The 23,335-nt window shown below is 37.8% G+C and overlaps 4 protein-coding genes across 8 annotated transcripts in view; all 4 read left to right on the forward strand.

Moving 5' to 3' along the window:
* LOC129731536 (cyclic nucleotide-gated cation channel subunit A) overlaps nt 1-5,844 on the forward strand; it is a 295,263-nt gene extending 289,419 nt beyond the window's left edge. For 4 of the 5 annotated variants that reach the window (XM_055691617.1, XM_055691618.1, XM_055691620.1 and 1 more), the window contains one exon: nt 2,377-5,844. In XM_055691617.1, coding sequence (XP_055547592.1) covers nt 2,377-2,566 — 190 coding nt within the window. In that variant the 3' untranslated portion in view covers nt 2,567-5,844. The remainder of the gene's footprint in view (nt 1-2,376) is intronic. The other variant, XM_055691619.1, reaches the window with a different exon arrangement.
* A 1,847-nt stretch (nt 5,845-7,691) lies between these two features.
* LOC129731540 (uncharacterized) lies at nt 7,692-8,566 on the forward strand. The gene is made up of 2 exons (XM_055691625.1): nt 7,692-8,077; nt 8,136-8,566. The coding sequence occupies exons 1-2, from the start codon at nt 7,726-7,728 to the stop codon at nt 8,462-8,464; spliced, it is 681 nt and encodes a 226-aa protein (XP_055547600.1). The 5' UTR covers nt 7,692-7,725; the 3' UTR covers nt 8,465-8,566.
* A 1,321-nt stretch (nt 8,567-9,887) lies between these two features.
* On the forward strand, nt 9,888-11,783 carry LOC129731544 (lipopolysaccharide-induced tumor necrosis factor-alpha factor homolog). Its single transcript, XM_055691631.1, has 3 exons — nt 9,888-10,118; nt 10,871-10,997; nt 11,540-11,783. The coding sequence occupies exons 1-3, from the start codon at nt 10,088-10,090 to the stop codon at nt 11,640-11,642; spliced, it is 261 nt and encodes an 86-aa protein (XP_055547606.1). The 5' UTR covers nt 9,888-10,087; the 3' UTR covers nt 11,643-11,783.
* A 10,075-nt stretch (nt 11,784-21,858) lies between these two features.
* Nucleotides 21,859-23,086, forward strand: LOC129731543 (lipopolysaccharide-induced tumor necrosis factor-alpha factor homolog). The gene is made up of 3 exons (XM_055691630.1): nt 21,859-22,049; nt 22,657-22,783; nt 22,851-23,086. The coding sequence occupies exons 1-3, from the start codon at nt 22,004-22,006 to the stop codon at nt 22,948-22,950; spliced, it is 273 nt and encodes a 90-aa protein (XP_055547605.1). The 5' UTR covers nt 21,859-22,003; the 3' UTR covers nt 22,951-23,086.
* The last annotated feature ends 249 nt before the right edge of the window (nt 23,087-23,335 follow it).

The raw sequence follows: 23,335 nt of genomic DNA on the forward strand, positions 1-23,335 counted from the left end.
ACAACAAGATATACAACACCGGTGCGGAGAACGAAATTATTAGGTCTATATTAGCTGGTTTTATTCAGGTTTCGCTGGTGTAAATCTAGTATAAAGTTGTTTCAAAAATAGACCACCGCTGAAGATGCCCTTATGGGTTACTATGATTGATGTCGCATGGGAAGTTTCGCTATTGCGTATGAAGATAAACCAATTGAAAATCGGCAATTTTGAATTATTATGAATTATGTCAATGAATTATTGATAGTTTGTAGTTGACTTTGTATAGTTTTTTGTCAACCTATGATGTGTTATCATTTTTGAGAAAGAATATAAAATACCAAATTTTATTGTCGTGTATACTGTATTATATCAATTCTGGTGAATTTATCTTCGTCTGATGATAAGTAGACCATGTCTTTGACAAACGTGCAGCACTCTCTTACACCAGAATTTTTCACTATTTTCATCATAATTCAAAAATTTTCCTTTCTGGTTGCCCGAAACATTCCGATGTATGGAAGTTACGACCGAGCGGAACAGAATTATTTATGGAAAAGTGTTTTGTTCAAAACACTGTTCACCCAATGACAAACTGTTTCCTAGTATTATTTCAAAGGGGTCTTCATACTACTGAACTTCAGTTTTGAAAGTGCTTGTGCTTGGGGCCAATTAGGGTCGTGTTGCATTCACCGGCATTCAACGAAGCCTATTGTAATGTGTAACTTTTCAGTGATTTTTTAAATTCCGTACGATTTTATACGGGGAAAATCCACTTTTTCAATACTTATTCTCTAGAGATGTCAAGTTGGCTCTTAAAAAATATCAATACATAATAGTTGTAGGCATGCTGCAGCAGTATTGCTAGTAAAATTCAATGGTGTGCCGTTCGTCAGATATTCAATCAGTCTGGGGTGAATATCTTTTTTCACAAGCAAGGTAGCGCCTTGCGGTCTTCAGAAGAGTTTTTTCCAGGAAACTTTCCTATAAATATCATGTATTGATATATTTTTAGGAGCCAACTGGACATCTTTATAGAGAAAGTTTTGAAAAAGTGGTTTTTCCCATACAAAATCGTACGGAAGCTTTAAAAATCGGGCGCAAATCGGGCGTTTCACCGATCGATCTGAAAAGTTACACAGTTGTTATAGGACCCATAAGGAACACGAAAAGTGCATGGGAGCGAAAAAATAACACCATCGCCTTTTTCAATATAACCGTGTCCCAGTCTAATAGACGTGCGCATACTTATGGTCTTTTCTAGCCTCTAGAAGCCCTGTTTGGCGATTCCGAGTTTAATCTGTGATCATTTTCTAGTGTGGTTTTTTGGCCTTCAATGTAATTTTCAATTGAAAATCGTCAGGTGATAGTAACGTTGTTAACCTTCGCTATCGATTAAAAATTATTTCTTTTTTTTTTTGAGCCCTTTACCTGTCAGAATCAATGCCATCCCGCATTTCAGAATAGCGTCTGGCCTTTTCATGAATGTTTTCCAGAAACTGGGAGTCGTTATATTGGAATTCAAAATGGTGCCTGTGATTGACTTACGGCCGCTAAGCATCATTCTAGCTTCGGGAATATCCATATTGGGTGTTTTCTTGAAATTGAAGAAATATAAATAAATTAAATAATATAATTAAGAACAGAATTTTTATAGAGAATTTGAAGTAATATTGGGGTACATCAGAAATTTCAAAGTAAAATATTAGTTAGCAACTAAGTTTTAGCTTTGAGTAGTGTTTACTTTACAAACCACATTTACTAAAACTTCTAGAGTCAAAATTTGATGAAAACCTTCCCATAAATTCATTGAATCTTAGAAATTTTCAAATTAAAGAAAAAATAAGGGTAAAAAATTACGACAACTGAAGCCACAAACTGAATGAACGAGTAGAGTTGATTTGTACCGATTTGATAGCATTTCGGAAGTAACTTACTAAACCAGGTTTATAAAAAACTATTCCTCAGGAAAAGATTCCTAGATCATTTCCAACGATTTTTTTAGTTTCATTATCTATTATTTGGAAGTAATAACGCTATTACTTTGTTTACTTCAAATCGTTATGTATAAAGTACAGACACCAGGCAATAAAGAAATAAATTGCACAATAAACTCTAGTTGAGCAACAGTTCGTGTTGATGAAAAATCAGCCAATCATCACCGGATCAATTCATAAAGCTACAAGCATAAATCTGCATCCATATCAGCGGAAATATGAATGAAACTTGACCCGCTTTTCATTGCTTGGGCTCGAATTCGCTGTCACGAAAAAAAACGGTCAGATCCGACTTCCACGGTTTATATTGGAATAGAATTGCAATCATTCATAACCTACATTTTTCTTCATATTTCACAATATTTATTCCACTTACTTTTATTTTCCCCCTTTTTTCCAGCAGACCGGTGACATCGCCGAAGCGCCGATCGCACCAGCAGGGCAACCATCAACCCGGCAGCGACGGCAGCGGCGGATCGGCGAGTTCCAGAGGCCACCAGCTAAGGTCGGCTCAGAATCGACGCAAATCGCACTCGTCCTCGGCAACGGCACTTTCCAACGGCAATAGCAGCAAGCAGAACACATTATGAATATGCATTCACGATTCTTCCGTTCTTCATTCCTGGCAAGCTGGCGAAGGCGGCGACGATGGTGGCATTTTGATGGTTAGGACGATTGCAATGACAAGGACGAACGGCGGCAGCTTCGATGATGATTATAATGACGACCGGGATGCAGCATCCGAGGAGCAACAGCTGGGAAGCGCGACTACGGCCAGCTCGGAAGCGGCAACTGCGATGACAATGATGATGGTGATTGTCCTGTAGCAGATGCCTGCAACGCGAGAAGACCTCATCGTGTTCTCCCGTCGACTCCATCGTCGCAGTACTCCATCGTGAATGAAAACGGACCGTCATTACACGAATATTTATATCTAATCTTAAGAAATTGTGTGCTGTGAATATTAATATTTTGTAGCACACTTCAGATCGGGGGTAACACCGCCCGCGACCGAATGGAGAGGTGTGAGTTGGAAAAAAGATATGAATGTTAAAAACATAAGCGTCACTAGGTCACGAGTGGGCCAGGTTTCTTCAATTTTGGTTTGTTTCCGTATCCACACTGAGAAAATTTTTACGCTAGATCTCATCAGGTTGAATAAATCTACTGTTGATTTCGGACAGGATGAATGCTTCTTGAAATCACTCACTGAAAATTCGTTAAAATTTGATTGCAAAAAGTTGGGAGATACACAAGCATATATTTGACAGTTGCAATGCCACCATTTTTTCCAACTCACACCGTATCTCCATGTCTACAAAACTCAAATTTAAGATTCACTTCCCGGCGCCAGGAATAAAGTCACCGCTAATTCTGCTTTCCCTAGGGGTAGAAAGTTTAGTAAAACACGATAAACTGCAGGAATGGCACTTACTGGTACTTGTTTTTCTAATCATAATTTACCCTCGAAGTCACTACGTGATTTTGTTATTAATCCTGTCATCGTGTTTAGGGTTCGAATAAAGGCAAGCTCTGAGAATATGGTGCTCGAATGTTCTCTAGAATAGGTCGCACACTTGAGTCCTTTGTATTGGCAATCTAGACCAATTCTTCCGTCAATAGGCAAAGCGGAATAAGCGTGTATGGAACCAACCGAAACGTATATAGGAATAATTAGTAACAAGTAATAACGTGCCTCAAAATAATTACTTTTATTTTGTTTTTATACTTACTATTTGTGATAAGGATCAGAAAACCACTACGTTTAACATAAATCGAATGTTCAACCTAGCTACCCAAATTAGGTATAAACTGTTTAAAAAGAAGAAAAAAAATGTAAGCAGTGCAACTGGTAAAAAGTTGGCGAAATTGGATTTTCCAAGTATAATTTTCTATTGCTGTTAGAATACATAGTTGTTAGAAACCCAAACTGGGGGAAGATGTTTTAATAACGATGCGACAAGTGAGAAGGAAGTATAAAATGTTAACTTTGTGTAAGTAAGAAAGATTTAAACCCTACCCATATACTAGATACTTAACATGGCCTAGAATTAGGGATGGAAAACAAAACCATCATCAAACTAATAATTTAACCTTTCCACTGTAAGAGAACAACAACAAACCGAAAAGCATGTCTCTAAAGTCAAGAAAGCTTCTGCTGGCAGGCTGAATCTATCCAGCAGTCTGCTTCACAGAAGCTTGCACTTACCATTTAGTTAGTCTCGCTGTACAGAAAATATCCGAATCTTTGAAATACAAATTTTGTTACAACAATTTCATCTTGGACGGAAAATTGTTCACCAGAAGCAGCTCTGCGTGTGCGAGGTGCACGAAAAGGCAACACGAAATGTCAAAAACAAACAAAAAGTAAGATGGCGGACCGACAGCCAGCTTAGTTTTCGTTGTCATTATGCTAGTCTCATTTTGCAAACATTAACCCTTTTCGGTCGAAAGCTGTCGGACGAATATTTTCTAATACTCGCTGATGGACAATCATTTTTTATACACTTTTGATTTAGAGGATTTATCGGAATCAAATTTAACTTTCAAAAGGCTTACCTTTTCCGTGGCACTTTCAAACCAAAACTTTCATAGTTTATAAATAATTGAAAAAATAATATGACGATTTTGTTTTGATTTAAATTTTTATAAATGTTTTTTTTTAGAAAAATGTTGAGTAAAATCTGTAAGTATAAATGAACAAAAACTGTTCTGTAGACATATTGAATCCGCCGAAGGAAACCCAAAAATGAACACGCGCTTGACAAGACCACCTTCGCAAAAGACATCCCTGTTGGAAAAGGATAATTATTTCTGCATAAATTGAATCGAATACATATCCTTTGAAAAACAATTTCTAGTAGTAATAAAATAAACGAATTGACAAAGAAGAAGCAGTTATCAATTACCAATCGGCGCGGTGTTTTTTGAAATTGTTTCCAATTTTTGATGTTACCCCGATAAAACACAATTTTGTGACACCTAGAGTCCCTACAATGTTTCGCTTTTACCTACTGCTAAGATTAAGACACTTACCAATTTGAGAAGCTGAATAGGAAAACAAACAAAGTGATCGTATTGTTGTTTACAAGTTATTCTACAGTAACTCTCCGTCTGTCTGTCTCTCTCTTTCCATTTCTCTCTACAGTTTCTCCTGTTCCATAATATAGTTGAAAACACATTTTGATGCATCTGTAGCACATACGCAGCTGTAATAGTTACCAATAAAGCGGTCAGTCTCAGATACCACTTACGAAGAGCCGTGACCATGTCAAAAGAGTTTGTGTTTATACATAGAATTTATACGGCCAAGTTTAGCATAAACGGTTGAGCAGAAAAACCAAGCTAAACAAAGAGAATTGTGTGCAAACAGCTGTAAAACAATTACTTGTAGGCAAATACTGAATTAATCGCGAAACAATTCTCGCAAAAACTACTTATTATAGTTGAAACGAGATTCAGGCATGTGAGGAAGAAAAAAGATGGTATAGCTACGGTGTAGTCATATTTATACACACATTGAAGCTAATTACAAAACTATACAAAAATGGTGCGAATTGTCAACAAGGAACTAAAAAACCACTAAACTATACCAGTAACATAAAGCAACACATAAAGGAAAGAAACGAAGAAAAAAAGGAACAATTATTTACGGTGAGTTGTTTAAGCAAGCAAAGTTAATAATGGTAGTTTAATGCGAATGAAGGATGACCATTTGCAGGTCGAACAAAACACACAAAAACAAAACGTAATAACTATTAATAATGAGACGTTCAATACGCTAACTTAGGAACGATGCGCGAAAATGCAGCAAAATCCCAGTGGTTGAGAAAATTGAAACAAATGAAAAGAATTTAAAAAAATTGCTGTTATTGTGTACTTTTTTGGAGAATTTGTGAAGTCCCTGCTATGTTGGGCTGCGCATCAAGTCCTTTTAAATAGGGTAAATTAACCTGCAGTGGACCCCATTCCTATGGTGGATCACTCGTCAGATTAACTCAAATTCTCATAACATAACATAGATGTTACTCGTGATTCTCATGTAGATTGACTGGATAAGATGTTTCCTGACGGAAGTTTTCGCGTGAATTGAGTATCTGGCCGGTGGTCTACTATAGGAAAGAGGTCTATTATAGGTTATTCTACCCTAGTCGTTCGTTTCCTACTCCACCTTTTCATCGATTGCCAGGGAGCCACATTTATAAATAAGAAAATAGGAAATTATCACCTATGGCTAAATCCGTCGGATACGGAGGGCTGGGAACAGGCTCGTTACGTAATTCCTTCGAATTATCAGACAGAATGAGCGGGAGTGCTGTCTTGGCAGAAGAGCCATCTTTTCTTCGCCAGATACAGCCGTTTTGTTTTACTTTTAATGTCCAATAATGAACAATAATATTGTTTATTAAGGTATGTGACCATGGTGAAACTCAAAGTAGTCCATGAATATTTCGCCTTGCAAATCCGAAAAAAATACTAACCAACACTTTACCGACAGATATTTCCGTTTTTGGGTGCTTTGGACGATACTCCCCGATCAGTCAAAAATAACAGGATTTTAACAAATCTTGTTATTTTGTTACAAACTTTTTGTGTCAACTTGTGTTCTAAACTTGGTCTCGTTAATAGTTAAAATATCAAAATTCCTATCAAAATTATTTACTGATTCTTACAAATTATAGCAAGTTTTGTAATGTTTTTGGCAGAAAGATCAGAATTAGTTAGAATGTAAAATATTTTGTCAATTGAATAACAATTTTTGGTATAAAAATGCTTTGAAAATACACACTTTTGAACATTTGAGTGTAGGATAACAGCATTTGATATAATTCTGTACTTTTTATCGTTCTGGCATATCAAGAATATTACAGGCTTTGTTATTTCTATCAAGTTCAGTTATATTTAAGTTACCTACCCGTTTGTTATAATCGCTTGATCGGGTCAGCAGGTACCTACTCTGCTGGCTGCATGCTTCATCATTGTCACGAACAGGCTTGTGAACGATCAACGCATTCATTTGATTCGCTTCGTTAGTGTGCGTTGCAGTAGGCTTTCGTTTGTAAATGTAGAACGACCGTCGGCTCTCGCGAAATGGACACGCGCATTCGTTTAGCGAGGTTCTTGTGGTATATTTCTATATACTTCATACTATTTCTGTTAAATAATAGGGTAAGGGCTTAAGCAGTGGTGCCTGTTTCAATCTGCTTAAAATAGGTTCGGGGTGATTGGAATAGTCTCCCTGGATTGGGAACTTTAATTGATTATTGTTAAAATTCACTAAATCCGCGTGGAAAGCACGATGCGTCTACACGGAAGGCAGTCAGGTGCGCAGTAGAAGGCAGCAGGCGGCAACCTTTTTTGCTGGAAGGCAAAGTTTAAAGGTTCTGGTTAGAAGGCCTTCTAATGAAAGGCGCGATTACGCCTTCTTATCCGCATGAAGAATGCGTCATTACGCCGTGTATGCATTCGGGCTTTTAATGAAATAGACCACAATCATGGTGAGGACGAAAACATCTATTTTCCGCTCCGAATTGTAACATCTAGTTAACCGAGTAAACCTTGTAGGTAAGGGAGGTTTCCCTGAACTGTTAAAAAAGTGAGGTTAGGTCGATCCGTACAATGATTCGTGAGATGATTGGCGTGACAAAATTGAGCTCATTCTATTTGAATTTCAATAAACCATAGCCGTCCCAGTAGGCTGCCGAAACATTATAATAAACAAACAGTTACTCCGTCTCACTTCAAAATTATGAGTTACGTTGCAAAATGTGGCTTGTGTAATAGAACATTACCATACAGAAAATCAGATCCATCCATCCTTGTGCGACACATGATAAAATATCACCCGAAATTCACAGTTCGGGAGTCGACAAAACGACCATTCCATTCACAAAGTTCGTCAGTGCAGAGTTCGATTGAAGATTACGAATGCAGTCGCCCAACGACAACAACTAGGACAAGTTTCCGGCAGCGTAAAATATTCAGAGATCATGACTTACGGAGCGCATTCGGGGAAAAAGCAGACGAAAATCTTCCTGATCGACGAGATTTTATCGTTAGACGTCCAGCTAGATACAAGAAAATGTATTACAAAACCACTGGTATAATGTTTGCCATATACCTACATAAGTCAATTTAAACAGTGTTCTTCGTCCGCAGTGGCTTCTTGGAAACCAGCACGAGCACGTACCACTTGCTCGAACTGCGGCGAAACTCGTATTCCCACTATTCGATCTACCGCGAACAGATACTCCCGATCCGTGCTGGGGGCAGCTACAATAATGTCCTGCTGGCCGTTCTGTTTTCTGCCGTGCCTTTTCACTGCTCCTACCAAGCATCACCTGCACTGTTCCCATTGTGGTGCATATCTGGGACCGTATGACGAGAACCGCGAGGTGTTGGTAGTTAGCGAAAAAGCGTCCGTCTATCATCGTAAACCATCCGCCCAAGGGGGTGGAATTTCCCGCCAAAAAACTTGCAGGGTTTAGCTTGTTCGTTATGAAAACAGATTGTGTGGTATGTTTAGAGCAAGAGGTGTATAGCGAGTGACATCTGCCGAGTGATAGTCGCAACGGAATTTCGGTTGGAAGGTTAGAAGATCTTGTAACTCTTTGTAATAATAAATTTGTTTTGTAAAATCATAATTTTCATTTCAAACTTGTTCTTTCTTCAGGAAACCTTTATAATTTTCGTTTATTATTGTCGTAGGTACGCTGTCTTACAGAAAATCAAAATTTATCCCGTCATAATCCTAACCTGAGTGTGATTGCCTGTACAAGGTGTACAAGCTGATAACACTGTTGACTCTACATTGTCGAAAGCGTATTAAACGTAAGCACATAATCTCATTCGTATCTCGAGCATGACTCATAGAGGAAATTGATGTGCTGGAATTCTCTCTACGTGGTTTTTGGCTTTTTTGTTTGGCGATAGAACGATACACCGGTACATGTACCAAAGCCGCACACTAGAGCACTTTACAGAGCGTATGAGTACGCATGCCACGTAAAGTACGTTTCAATTCGTTTTCAAGAGAGCTTTACTAAAGCGCGCTGTTTCACACAGCGATAACCTTGGGTAGGAATAAGCACCAAACGTGAAACGAGTAATGACTGAATTGGCTCGTGTTAAAGATTTTGAAAATTCGAAAGAAAATTCAAACAAGTTTTTAGTTAAAAGATTTACAAAATCTTTTAGGAAGGTTGGTGTAAACAAGATTTTATGAGCTTTTGAATCAATGACACAATTTTATTTTCGCTTTAGTCATAAATACTGAGTTACGTTATAACGAAAGAAAAAAAAATTTTTAATAACATAAAACTGGAATAAAGTGAATTTTTGCGTGGTTTGGGCCAAAATAATCGTTCTTGGCCGTATAGTAATCTAGTGATATTTTATTTTGAAACCTTTATGTAAAGTCTTTATAATCAACATTGACTTGTAAAATTAAAACAAACGTTGAACCCCCAAACTTTTTAAATAACAGCTGTTTTTCCAATTTGTTCTCAGAGTGGCGATGAAAATCCCAAAGTTTAATTCCAGAACATTTACCAGTTTTTTCTGAAGTTTTATTTCTTACTTTGATCTTGATTCTTGATATTGAAGATATTTTATTAAGGTGTGTAATTAACTTTGCCCTTAAGTCTTTATCGAAAGTTTTCAGCATCCCCAAAAAAAATCTGTTACAAGAATTTGGAGAAACTTACAATTCATAGAACAAAAGTAGAACTGTGCTGTAGAGAATGTGCAACAACTACTCTCTCAGTAACTAACACTCACTTCGGTATCAGCATTTTTGGTAAACAAAACCGAAGCAATACGTAACTCAACAAGTACAATTCATACACGCTGCCCCTGTGCGTGTGCTACTGGTCGATATTAGTAGCCCACGCTAGTAACGTTGCCTTTATATGCGCGATTCTCAATCCCATCGCCGGCATCGTCGTCGACAGTTCGCAGCCAGCATCGATCTGGGTATCATCTTGCATCGACCCGTCGGTGACGTCGTGTGAAAAACAACCTGTGCTGCAGAGAAAAGAAAAACGCCAACAAAAACTGCCTCAGACAAACGAGCCAAAGATTTTATCTAAGTATTGACGCACAAGGTTACAATGCAGCAGCCAACGGTCGTAATTGCTGGAGGTGACTGTTCTTTTGAAAAGTTCTGATGAAATGAAGTTGCAAGGTTTCATGTTTTAATTGTGAGTTGTGGTGGTCACTAATGAGCTACAAAAAGACGCCCGCTTGAACGTGATTTGGGTGTACAATTTCCATTTGTACGTGTGAATAACTATGAAAGCGCATGACTAATGCGAGAACTATGAATCACTCTATGAACAAACAAAACTGAAGTGAATTAAACGAAAAAAAAACTATGTTCAGTGTTAAAATATTCAACGTTGAGGATGTTTCCAAATATTGTATTTGAATTATTTAGTTGCTTCATCAGCATACGAATTATGGATCATTTACATTCTATAGTGTAAACAGTTCGAATTTAGCTTGTTTGAATTAAAAGCTCTCGGAAACATTTGTGGATAAGAGCAAAATGACACAAACATAAAGAGAAAAATGAGATCTTCTGCTCAAGCGATATTTCGCTACATTATATCAATAAAATTCGCTTAAGATATGAGTTCAATTTAACTTAAGACTCCGTCTTAAGAGAGCTTCATGTAAAATGTAAAAAGACAATCGAGTACGCGGAAATACTCTCATCAAACCTGAAGTGGCAGGTGGGATCGCTATCGTTATCACCAAAGTCGCAACTATAGTGTTGACGATAAACAGTGGCTCGAATACAATGAACGACACGTGAATTGATAGTTGAAAAGTGAACATATAAAGTAAACATGAAACAAATAGCTGACAATTATTTTCTTCCCCTTTTCTAGCACCCGCTGTCGGACCAGACCCCACCCATCTGGTGTGTCCTTCATGCCGGGCTACAATTAGGACGCGCGTTGAGCACGACTCCACCACCAAGACGCACATAATCGCTTTGCTGTTGTTTGTGTTTTGGTATGATTCTTTGTGGAAACCAGGCTTCTAAACGGTCACCATTTTCATTTGATCTCGCTTCCTTAGCGTGCGTCACAGTCGGCTTTCGCTCGTAAATGTTAAATAACCAAACCATCGCCGCTCAGCTCACAGAAAGAAAAGGATAGTCAAACGACACTCGCATATCGAAGAGATGCACACTGTCAATCTTTTAGCGATGTTGTTTCGGCCTTTTTCTGTCTACTTCGTTCATATATGTTGAGAAATATTATTACAAGATCAATGATATAAATAATTTCAAGAATACACGCACTCAACGTGCGTAATTCTCATTTCTAGAAAAAATGTCAAAATACGTTTGAGGAAAATAACGTCGTGCTGGCGATACTCATTTGACATTTTAGTTTAGGAATGTATTCAGACAGCGAGCCTTGGTAGCGTCAGAGGAAGAAGAAGACGATTATCGCAGTGAAAAGTGGTTCTACCGTGACCATTTCGAAGCCTGGTGGAAACTTGTCAACGAACTATGAACGAAGGCTAATGATTTTTTTTTTGGTTTCCAGCTGCTGGCCATGCATTTGTGTACCCTATTGTATGAACTCGTGTAAGGATGCTAACCACTACTGCCCTAATTGCAACGCGTTTATTGGTAGTCATAAGCATTAACTGGAATATCAACAATTAGAATATTCAACTATTGACTCCAACCGTTCCTTAACAAGTATAACCATCATAAACGCACGTTGAAAATTTGTACAAATATGCCTACAGCTAAAGTGATAAAATATAACTTTTCGACGCCATCAACAGAGAGTTTCAATAAAAAGATTTTTTTTGCAAAACTATCACACTTCAAAACGCCACATGATAACAGCACTGAGTGCCGTTCTGTCGACTGTACTTTATCGCTGTGTATCGCAAACAAATTACTTTCCTGGAAATGTGTGTATCACAATTTAAATTATCTGCATTGGACAAATATTTTGGATTGCTTCCTGATAAGAGCTGCTATCTACACATTTGCACTGATAGGCGGTTGAATTGTTAGGACAATCGCTTCCTATTGCACAATGCTCAGAAACCCCCGGAGTTCCAGCAAAGTAACCCCCGGGGAGCGTTTAAATTGAGTAACCGATCTGCTTGAAAATATTTGGAGTGGTTGTTGGATTTTTTTCCACAGACTTCAGTAGTCTGTGTATAATAAACAGAAGGTCGAGTTCCGACACGGAATGTAGCACCAAGGCTTTGCTTTGCTTTTGTTGGATTTTTTTAAGCATTAGAATATGACAAATTTATTAAATATGAACACAAGCAGGAAAATATAGCAAGCATATTGAATGTCAACACGAAAGGAGAAAAAATTAGGTACTTCACTTGACTGAAGGAAAACTGTCATCGTATTTGCCCCTTTCAATATCAATTTAGCATACCCATACAAAAGTTTTTTCCGGCTTTCGGGATTTCTAAGAGTGGTGTCCGGATATTTGAAACTGTTCGATAACATACTTAAATTAACTATTAACTCTTACGTGATGAAATTTTAAGGGTCCTGTTCTTTGTAAAAAGTAATCTCACTTACCCTTGCACAGGCTTTTAAAAGGTTTTAAAGACCCAATCGGATTAACTGAAGAACATATGTAACAAAGAATATATGTAACGTTTGACATAAGTCTGGATTGTATTCACTGACTAATACGATTTTGTTCATTTAAAAGTTGGTATGCTTAGTTCAGCATGCCTCATTGGCGTAACTAAGGAAAAATCCTAGGAGTGGCTTATTTCCTATGCAAAATAGTAAGTTTTTTTCAATTTCAGTATTTCTCGTGGGATTTGATTTCGGTACTGCAACAGCAGCTGCAGAAAATCGACAAAAAGTTTACCGAGTATCTGCTCTACTGTTCTCCTCCTTTTTCAACCCTGGGAAACATTTGATTTATGGTTATATGAACCGAAGTCCATAGTTGAAATCACTCACCGGAGTCGGCGATTCCTTTAATTGCAATCAGGAGAACAAAATTTCACACGATTCGGGAAAATGCCCGCTTTTGGATTTTGACTGCTGATTGTTGCTGAAATCAAAACGCGCATCAATGAAGGAAGAGTAAATGCGTATCCAATGACGTAATTATTTTTATTGCGTTGGTGCCTTGTTGAAGTGGAGTCACAATTATTTTGGTGCGGTCGATTAAAGAAATTATTATTATTTAGGAATTCCTAGTCCTCTAGTGTTAACTGCACAATTTTGAGAAGCAAAATTAGTAATGGTACGATCAACTCTACACAGTAAAAAAATTTACAGTACTTTGAATGCACATAAATGGAGCATTGGAAACCATGTAATATTCTGTGTGGCATTATATTCACATGCAAAGTAAATGAATATATTGTGAATTTGCATGCATATTTATATACGAAGCTTTAAGTTTATATCAATTAACGTACAAATTTACATGGCTTAAAACGATTCTGTATTGTGCATTATTAACGGTGTGAAATTGTAGATGTTTTTCACTTTATGTGCTAGAAATTGTTATGTGCTTTCATTTGTATTAGTTGTGAATATCATTTTTTGGTACTGTGTAGGAAGGGCTTAAGAAATCCTAGAGGAGGCTACATACCCCCCCCTCCCCTTCGTAGTTACGCCAATGGCATACCTTTTAATTTTTTTTCTTCAACCTGTGGTAAACACGGTAGCTCAAACACTTATTTTCTTCAATAAAATTTATTATTAATTTAATATTTATTAAGATATCATAACCCAGATTTTGGCAAACTATTGAGGGATACTTCCGAGTTTTTCATAGACTCCGATTGAAAGGAAATTTTTGCATCGCGGTCTTGATTAACTTGCATGCAATTGCGATGCGCCATCTATCAACAGCTAGTCGAATTTAATTATTGCCGCTTTAAGTACGTGAAGTTGGGAGATTTTTGTCCTCTTCCATAAGTTACACAAACATTTATCACATAACCGACGATAAACAATTGTTGTGATAATTCGAAGCGTCATCTATTAGTTTATCCATTGGTTAATGTTAGAAGCGAGAATTAGAAATCAGCAGTCCAAGTCTTCGCTCAATAGTTCTTTGTTTTTTTTTCTTTTCAAAAACAGAAATAGCTTTCGATTCAAGTTCAAAACTCAGGATATCCAGAACATTCCTGAAAGGTGTCAATAAGGACTTGGGCGTTTGCTTTGTCTTTATCACTTGCGTACCTAACCTCTCCAGAGACGAAAAAAATAAAATCACAGGAAGGTTGTATGCAAAGCCACGACCGCAAGGTTGAAGTAGAATACTTTTGCAAGAAAGATAACCCCGTTACTTGCGTGTCAGTCATTTTTTCTAGTAAATAAACGTTAACCGTTTATTGGCAGTATTGTAATTTCTCTTTGTTTGATATTTTGAATGAAGTTTATTGAATATTTTTAAAATTTTGCGCAAATGAGAAGTTGAAGTGCTGCCAAATTGCAATATGCACATTCAATACGACATCATTAAACGGGAACGGAACAAAGGCTACGGTTATGCAGAACGCGAATGGCGGCGCTATGCGATTCGCCTCACCGTGATGAAATGTACAGCTCTTTTTACGACGAAGTAGAGCTATACATTTCAACACATTTCGTCTGGCCGTATCACATCGCGCCGACATTTGCGTTCTGCATAACCGTAGTCAACCACTAAGCGACGCAAACGTAGTCAGAGTATGCATGTGGATGAAGATAATTAACTTTGGATTACAGCACAAAACGAGAAAATATTAACTCTTCAAATATTCATTTGTGTTCTTCAAATTTCAGTTGTTCAATTTAATATCTGATGAAAAGTTTGTTTAATATCTGATGAAGCCTTTTATATAGGCCAAATAATGCATCCCCAATTTACTAGGTCCATAACTCTGTCGACCGTGCTCGGGAAAGCAATCGTATAACGACCAATCAGAGGTCGAATTTTGTGTTTTGACAAGGCTTAAGAATTTTCAATAGTACAATAGTACGAATAATAAAATTGCAATTTCATGCATTTGGTAGGAATCTTAGAAAATTTTCTAATCGATTGCTGCAATAACTAGGGATATCCATCGAAAACTAACCGATTTATTAGCGTTTGAAATTGGACATATTTTTCACTTTTTCGGTTTTAGATTTTCATTTCACATCCCTATGTAGCCGAACTTCCTGAGAGAAGTATTCTACTTCAAAATGAAAGTTCTTCTACCTGCCATTCCGCCAGATCTAAACCGAATTTGATCCAACCTTTTTTACAAGATTACAAATTTATCGTAGTTTGAAGGACAGTACAGGACATCTCGAAATTTTCCATTGTTTCGGATTTATTGAGGGGTACCATGGGGTAAGTCCCTTCCAGGAACGCAGGCTAGATTGAAAACGTTACCGACACCTTGCTTGTGACATATCTAACTTCAAAACCACACTGTAGGCGATCGGTATTTGGCATTTTTTTTTGAACACCCCAAAATTTTTTAAGTTATGATCAAAATACCGGTTTTTAGTCTGAAATCTTAACCAATACAAAACGCATACTTAATCCAATTAGGAAAGTTAAGTCAATTGTGAAATACTGGTAAACACTAGAGCTCAAGCTAGAAAAAATGGACGTTTTTAACATATCTTCCATTCTACACTGGGAAAAAATTTAGCCAAATAAACGCCGCTGAGCTAGCAACCTGTTTTTGGGTTGACTCTGTCGCGTAGCAACTATTGCCGCTGAATTTTCCGTGCAAAAATGAACAAAAACCACGAATACATTAGCGGAAGACTCAATAGAGACGGTATCATTTAGTTCCCGGCCCTAGAAATGGTAAATTTCTTCCCATTTCGCCTTATCTATGTGATTTTTGTGCTGAAACGTATATAAAATCAAGCGCCACTCAGCTTCCTGTTCAAAAGTGAATTTATTACATGTGAAAAGCTCCTGGGAATCGAATGGTTTCATTTAGATCCAGGTCTTGTAAGTGATATAATCTACCACAATTCACCTTATTTTTGTAATCTGTATAATAAAAGTAAGTTGGAGTCCGTGAATCACGGTTTAACTCAGGAACGGATAAGCGGATCGACGTGAAAATTTGTATGTAGGAGTTTTTGAAGCCGTAGAAGGTTATTATGCCGGTTTTAACCCCTGTCTTGTCTGATAGAGAGGGCTCCCATACAAATGGAACACAAATTTATGCATAACTCAAAAACTATTCAAGTGAATGTAACTTAATTTAACACGTGGAGGGTTCTGGAAGCAATAAATATTTTTGTGGTGGTTGAATGTGTCTTCTCTTAAATGTGCTGTTACGACTTATATTCTGCCCATACCACTTTATTTTAGGTTTTCATATCAATTTTTATACGTATAGTTCCGGGTCCTGTATGTGATATATATTTTTTTGTTATTTTCACACTAATATTAGTTCAATAATATTTCCCATCGATAATCATTCAATAGTTCCTCAGGCACCTTCGCTGTCTTCCGAAACGCTCTCTTGCTGTCCTAATCGCCACTGTCCTCATCTTCGCTGTCCTCCTCGTCGCTGTTTTTATCGTCGAATCGAAATCTCCGAATCATTCACGGTATACCATGACATCCGAGTATCAAAATCCGCGTACTGCGGTTTGCGGAGTTAGGCCTTAAATTCTGTATAGGACATCTTAGGATCCGGCCAAGCCAAAGAAAATCTCGTCATATCCATCAAATTATCCTCTGGAGAAGTTTTTCGGGCAAGATGCAAATTTATAGCGCTTATGGCAGCTGCTTCGCTTTCTTTCCATCTAATATCCTTGAGAAGAGGCCCAAGCTACTCATCAATCTGACATTCTCGGCAAGATATTACAAAAGTCCGATACAGTTAACATAAATGAAGTCAAAACAAACAATACACATCAATTAACTATACTAAAAATGAAAATTATCGTTCGATTTTAAACAATGGCCATCCGACGAACAGGTTAATGCTGGCCCTAGTTCGTGCGGTGTGCGCTTGTCTGCAGTAATCGCTGCTGACGTTGTGGACGAAGAGGGCATTGCAGCTGAAGCATTGTCAAAATAGCAGGGAAGTCATAGCAATCAGTGAGAATTTTGTGAAATGTCCTGGCCAGTTTCTCCTTACGACGCTCTTCAAGTGGTTTTATTCCAACCAGCAGGCAAAGGCTTTCGTATGGCGACAAATGACCAGTGCTCCTCCATGGAAATCGGCGATAAATCATTTTGAATGCGCTCGATTCGCTGTATCCAAAAATCTTAGTTCGGATCCCAAACAACGCAGGCAGTTTCTAAAATTGAGCGTACCCGTGAGCAGTAGAATGTGCGCAAAGTACCAGGATCATGAAATTCCTTTCCAATCCTAAATATTAAACCAAGTTGACGATTGGCTTTGTTGATAACCGCTGCCTAAATGACATTATAGTGCCCAACAAAACACCCAAATCAGCGACAACGTCGCTACGATGTAAAGAAGTGCCAGGAACGCTATAGTCAAGCAGCAACGGCTTTGTTTTTGCGCTGGAAGCGTAACACGGATCATTTGAAAATGCTCCACGTCTAACAGTTGCGTAGACACCAGTCGTTGAAAGAATCGAGTAACGTCTGAGGACTACAACAATCATCATGGTTATCAATATTTTGGAATATTTAAGTATCATCAGAGTATAATAATCGTGTGCCAGGTGATAGAACTTTAGTAACATCATTAATGTACAAAGAGAAAAGCGGCCCAAGAATATTGCTCTGAGGAACACCAGAATTGTTGTTAAACCAGGCGGACTGAGACGTTCCCAACTTAACAGCGATCTGTCGGTTGCGTAGATAAGAACTGAACCATTTGAAGTTCCGAGCCTATCGCATTTGGTACAAAGTAACCCATGATCATCACGATCAAAAGCAGCTTCAGCAGGTCCATGTCGACAGTATCAATCTAAAGACCACGTTCCATACCGCGCAAGCAGGACGCATAGACGCTTCACTATTTGACAAAAACATGCTAGATGGTTTCAAATGAGGAAACCTGCAGCAGCTTTTCGGGTTCGAACGTAGGTTGTGTTCTGTTCTGTGCACGAAAGACGTATTAAGACTTCTGCTCAGGACTTTATATGATCGACTGGCAGAAGTGAAGCGGATCCTATTGACGGTTTTTCTGTTTCTTTGATAGGTACGCAGCGTGATTTACGAACACGATTGAGCTTAGTAAGATGCCTTTTTCCCCAAGTAGGCTTACAGCAAGAACGAACTTTGGGGATATATAAATGTATATGTTCCTGAATCAATGCAGTAATCCCTGACACGGCCTGATCAAAATTTTTACACTGGTTGATAAAGCTCAAATCGATACCTCAGCGCTAAACTTATACCGTCATAGATACCCCGCTGAAAATCAAACCTGGAAGGATTGAACTCTTCTACAAACTGAGCCTCAACTGGTCTGTTGAAGGTAACCATTAATTGTGGATGATGAACATCAATGTTACACAGACAAGATAAATGGACTGCGGCTGCACCGTCCAGGATAGACCAGCACGATTAAAGTCTCCAAAAAGAAGAAGATCATCTTTAATACCAGTAAAATTAATGGCTTCTCTACTGGCGAAATATGACGATCAATAAACTCAATTTCATTACGCGAATTGGGTGGAATGTAGGAAACTCCGATTACGATTTCACATTCACTGTTGTTAATCGTTACCCACACTTGCTCGAGTGAATCATCAGTAGCCTCTGCTAGCAGCGTAGAAAACAATGAACGCCGAACGGGTATGACAACTTTGCCGCCCCTAGCTTTGTCTTCCTCTTTGAAAGTTTTTTGCCGCTCAGAGTCGCCGGCTGTCCGGAAACGGACTTTCCGTTGTGCAATAGTGCCAAAATGTTGTAGATACCGGAACGGGCATATCCGGTGTCTAAGAAGAGCCGCACGATATCCTTTTTCGACGCGGCACACTTCTGAACGGAGTAGTTTCATTGTTTACGCTATCACGATTAGAGTTCGACTGAAAGAGCTGTCAAAGTTGATTTTTGCCTCATGGGTTACTATGATTGATGCTACATAGGTCAGTGCGTCGATAAAGCGAGATATTTTTATTTTTTCCTGGTGTGATGACTGATGAGTATAAAACCTCTATAAATATTCAAGTGTAAATTTCTGAAAAGGTATAAGTTCGATATGAATCTACCTTTTAAGATCTTTATTACGACTTTCTTGTGCTTCCCCCGATAATTTTACATTAGGTATCAGGAAATATTGTAAATCTTTCGAACCATACATAAGGATCTTATACAGTGCTACCGGCATATGGTGGGTACCAATCGTACCAATTTACTAGCTGGTGAGCCGTTTCTAAACAGCATTCCTCCAACTTATCAACAATTTAGCCAAAGATTGAAAAATTTTGTATTTTCACCTTTTTTTCCTCGTCATTTCCTTACGCTTCCCACTTTTTGATAGGTAGCTTATGTGCCAAATAAATGTAGTATTCTTAAAAAGATATCCATGAGTGCACAGTGGACTAGCCGAACTGAAAAATGTTCTCTTCCATTGGTACCCTCTTAACACGATCAAATTTATTTATACTGTTGGGAGTATTTCCACAAATATGGCAGGTTTGGATGGACTCGTTATTTATTATGGCATCCATACCTCAAATATTTAGAATAGGACATGTTTTTATTTAATACTAATACAAATTTTATCGATTACCTTAGCATCCACCAGCGTTAAGAGAAATTCGCATGATACTCGTGGAGCTCAAGATTAGCGATCAGATTTTCTATGTACCTACATTTTCTCTAGCTAGATAACCTCGGTCGTTTCGTTTAGATGTTGGATTCTTGTTGATCTGCAGTAACGTACGGCAGAAGCGCGTTTATTTGGAAAATATTTTTTCTAAGTTTCTTCAGAAAACTACTTAGTATTTGTTTCGAATTTTGGTGTATATGTTTTTTAAAATGAGCATCAATTTTCCATAATTGACTCTCAGATAACAAACCAAAGATTTCGGACATTGCTTTGAATAAAGCCAGTATCGCCCTTTTAAAAAATTACTCTTGAGTCTAAAAATTGTTCCTCCCCCTGTAAATACTTAGTTTGAGGAGTCAGATACTTGTACAATGTTTCTGTTATTCAAATGAAAAATGGTCGATATTCGAAAATAGGTCATTAGCCAGGAAAGATTTCTGGCAGTTTCGGGTTTCTATATAGGAAGCTTTCATTCCAGTGAATATTAATCTCCATTTATTTTTCACAGGTTCGTAACCATTTCAGTCACTTACGTATGTAGGGTAACCAACGCACTTCAATGAAAACATGACTTCAAGGGGCTGCGCAAATGATTCATTGACACATGCGTAAACAACGTAGTAAGTGAAATAATCATGCATTTCTTAATGAATCATTCAAAGATTATGCATTTCGTAAACCAGATATGTTTAGATCAAAAACTTCAGAACATGTCATATATCCAAGTGTGAAGCATGTAAGGAAATTTGTTGGTGCCTACATTGTTTTTGTTTTGATGTTTTTGTTCTATTTTAGAACAGAAGCGATTAATAAGTTGGGCTGCTTTCGTATTTGTTCACTACGTTGATAAAGTGCGAAAACATTAAATTCGAGAACTACTAATTAAATTGTCCTGAGCTCCGTCTGGTTGAGCGTCAGTGGGCAATCATAAACCGTTATCTTTGGAAAAATTACAAATAAGTACTATATGTCAGCGAATTCAAAATAATGATGACATCTGCTAGCCGAAAGATACACAAGAATCTGCAATCAAACATATGAAGGGGGTTCATTGCAACAGTTTTACTAGTTGAGAAATTTTGGAAAATGTTATTATTTTTGCGGTGGATTGAAATTGAATGTATTTATCATTTTCTCGTTTGCAGATGTTCAATTGTTGGAGTTTTGATGCGGTTACAGAGTTCCTAAAAAAATCTAATGATTTCGTTGAAACACTATAAAAATCGTTTTTTACGTGGTCTTTACGCGTCTGGTTTTATACGGATTGTTTTCTAAGGATCATTCGTTTTTCAGAACATTTCTTCACAGTGTTATTTTTAATTAGTTTACTTTTGATTTTCCTAGCTTCTAGAAGAGCTTCAATTGAAATTTTATCTCTTTTCTGGTTTATATAAGTTTCAATTTTTGACATACTCTTGTCAACAATAAAAACAATTACTATCACCTTTTTTTGGTTTCTTCTGTTTTTTAAACCACTTTCAGCTAGATTTAGTCCGTTTCTGCTTTGATTTATGTTTTCATGTAGCAATATGTTTCAGGGTTTTCAGAAGCTTCTACAAGGATACGTCTTTTTACCTTTTGAAGGCGTTTTAAGTTTTTGTACAATTTTGTATCCAAATCTCCATCTGCATCGAGGTACGATGCTGGCCCAACAAGCCAGTCGTCGTAGGTTCGAGTCTCGGCTCGGGAGAGACTGTTAGTGTCAGTAGGATCGTAGCGCTAGCACCGCAATTGTCCTCTACACTGAACAGTCGGCTGCGAAGTCTGTGTATAAATAAACAGAAGGTCAAGTTACGGATCGGAATGTAGCATCAAGGCTTTGCTTTGCTTTTTACAATTTTGTATCCAAATTCATACACATATTATTATGCTACACCACTTGCTTTGTAAATTATGTGTGTTTTCATATTCGTCATCCCGATTTCCCCGTCTTAGGGCTTGGGACGAAATTGTGCTGTAAGAACCTGCAGCAACTATAATCTTAGCAACTAACACACGTTGCGGTATCAGCGTTTTTGGATAAAACCGAAACGAAACTTAACTTAACAAGTACAACTCATACACTCAAGTTTTGATTAGAAACTCCCGCTAGTAATGCTGCCTTTAAATGCGCGATTCTCGATCGCATCGTCCGCATTGTCGTCAACAGTTTGCAGCCAGCATCAATCCGGGAATCATCTTATAGTAGGCGACGTGGTTCAATAAAACAACCTGTGCAGCAGAGGAAAGAAAAAAGCCAACAGAAACTACCAAAGTATAAGACAAACTAGCCAAAGTTTTTATGCTTAGTTTTAATGGACAGAGACCAAATGGAGCTGCCACCGATGGTATTTGCTGAAGGTAAGTGTTGAGTTAATCCCTAAATTCTAACGAATTGTTCTAATGAAATGAACTTACGAGGTTACTTATTTTAATTGTGAGTTGTAGTCATACATCTACAAATAGGGTACTATACTGTTTTCGATCTTTCTCTATAAAACATGTAGAGTGACCAATGCCCGAAAAACGCGAGAATATTTTAAAGACCTTGAGTGGCAACGGATGGAAAAATCGCGTGTGTGCTGGAGCAGTAATTATCTTTTAATTAACAACAAAAGATGCGATCTGCAAGTTTAAAGTGGCTCAATTGTAGATGTGCAGGAAAGATGATACCTTTCTATTAAAAGCGTATTAAATGAATCAGCTGGATGGGTGACCTGCTCGACCCCAAACCGTTGTTCTTCGTTGACATTTGAAACACCAATGCTTTGTTGGCAACAATTACAAATGTGCCCTACTGTTTTCGCCGTCGGGATTCGAACTTTGAACAATACTAGTTTAACCATGAAATATTGCCGCGAAACTGCGTTGACTATTAGTTGATATTAGTTGAAAAGTGAACATTTTTAATCATTAAAATGTTAACATGAAACAAATAGCTTACAATTATTCTCTTCCGCTTTTCTAGCACCCGCTGTCGGACCGGATTCCTCGGAACTAGTGTGTCCTTCATGCCGGGCTACAATAATGACGCGCGTTGAGCACAGTTCCACCAGCAAGACGCACATCACCGCTTTGTTGTTACTGATATTTTGGTATGATTCTTTGTGAAAACTAGTCCACAAACTGGGAACGAAGACTAATATTTTTTTTTATTTCTAGTTTCCCATGCTCTTGTGTGCCCTATTGCTTGAGCTCGTGTAAGGATGCTCACCACTATTTTCCTGTTTGCAGTGCGTTCATTGGTAGCCATAAGCATTAACTGGAATATCGACTACAAGAATACTCAACTTTTGACTCGAACAGGTTCATGCCAGATATAACCACCATCTATGCACATTGAAAATTTGTAGAGATATGTTAACAGCTAAAGAGATGAAATATATTTTTTTTCGAAACCCTGTGGCTGTAATGTATACAGCAGAGAGTTTCGATAACACACAAACAAAAACACGTTTGTAAAACTATCACACTCCAGTACGCCATTTGATAACCCCTTCAAAGGCCCCTTCGTTTTGAATTTTAAATTGAAACAACCCCTGTTTAACCTAATTAGTCAATCTACTTGAAAAGAATTGAAAGTTGCTCTTTGAGGTAATGTTTTAAGTATAATATCTAATTGAGCAAGTTAGGACTTTGCTCAACTG

This window comes from Wyeomyia smithii, chromosome 3, assembly GCF_029784165.1.
Source record: "Wyeomyia smithii strain HCP4-BCI-WySm-NY-G18 chromosome 3, ASM2978416v1, whole genome shotgun sequence".
Classification (NCBI taxonomy): domain Eukaryota; kingdom Metazoa; phylum Arthropoda; class Insecta; order Diptera; family Culicidae; genus Wyeomyia; species Wyeomyia smithii.

Coding starts and splice junctions, on each gene's coding strand:
- LOC129731540 (XM_055691625.1), top strand. CDS start 7,726: ATGAGTTACGTTGCAAAATGTGGCTTGTGTAATAGAACATTACCATAC. Junction 8,078..8,135: donor AATGTATTACAAAACCACTG/GTATAATGTTTG, acceptor CTTCGTCCGCAG/TGGCTTCTTGGAAACCAGCA.
- LOC129731544 (XM_055691631.1), top strand. CDS start 10,088: ATGCAGCAGCCAACGGTCGTAATTGCTGGAG. Junction 10,119..10,870: donor AACGGTCGTAATTGCTGGAG/GTGACTGTTCTT, acceptor CCCCTTTTCTAG/CACCCGCTGTCGGACCAGAC. Junction 10,998..11,539: donor TTGCTGTTGTTTGTGTTTTG/GTATGATTCTTT, acceptor TTTGGTTTCCAG/CTGCTGGCCATGCATTTGTG.
- LOC129731543 (XM_055691630.1), top strand. CDS start 22,004: ATGGACAGAGACCAAATGGAGCTGCCACCGATGGTATTTGCTGAAG. Junction 22,050..22,656: donor ACCGATGGTATTTGCTGAAG/GTAAGTGTTGAG, acceptor CCGCTTTTCTAG/CACCCGCTGTCGGACCGGAT. Junction 22,784..22,850: donor TTGTTGTTACTGATATTTTG/GTATGATTCTTT, acceptor TTTTATTTCTAG/TTTCCCATGCTCTTGTGTGC.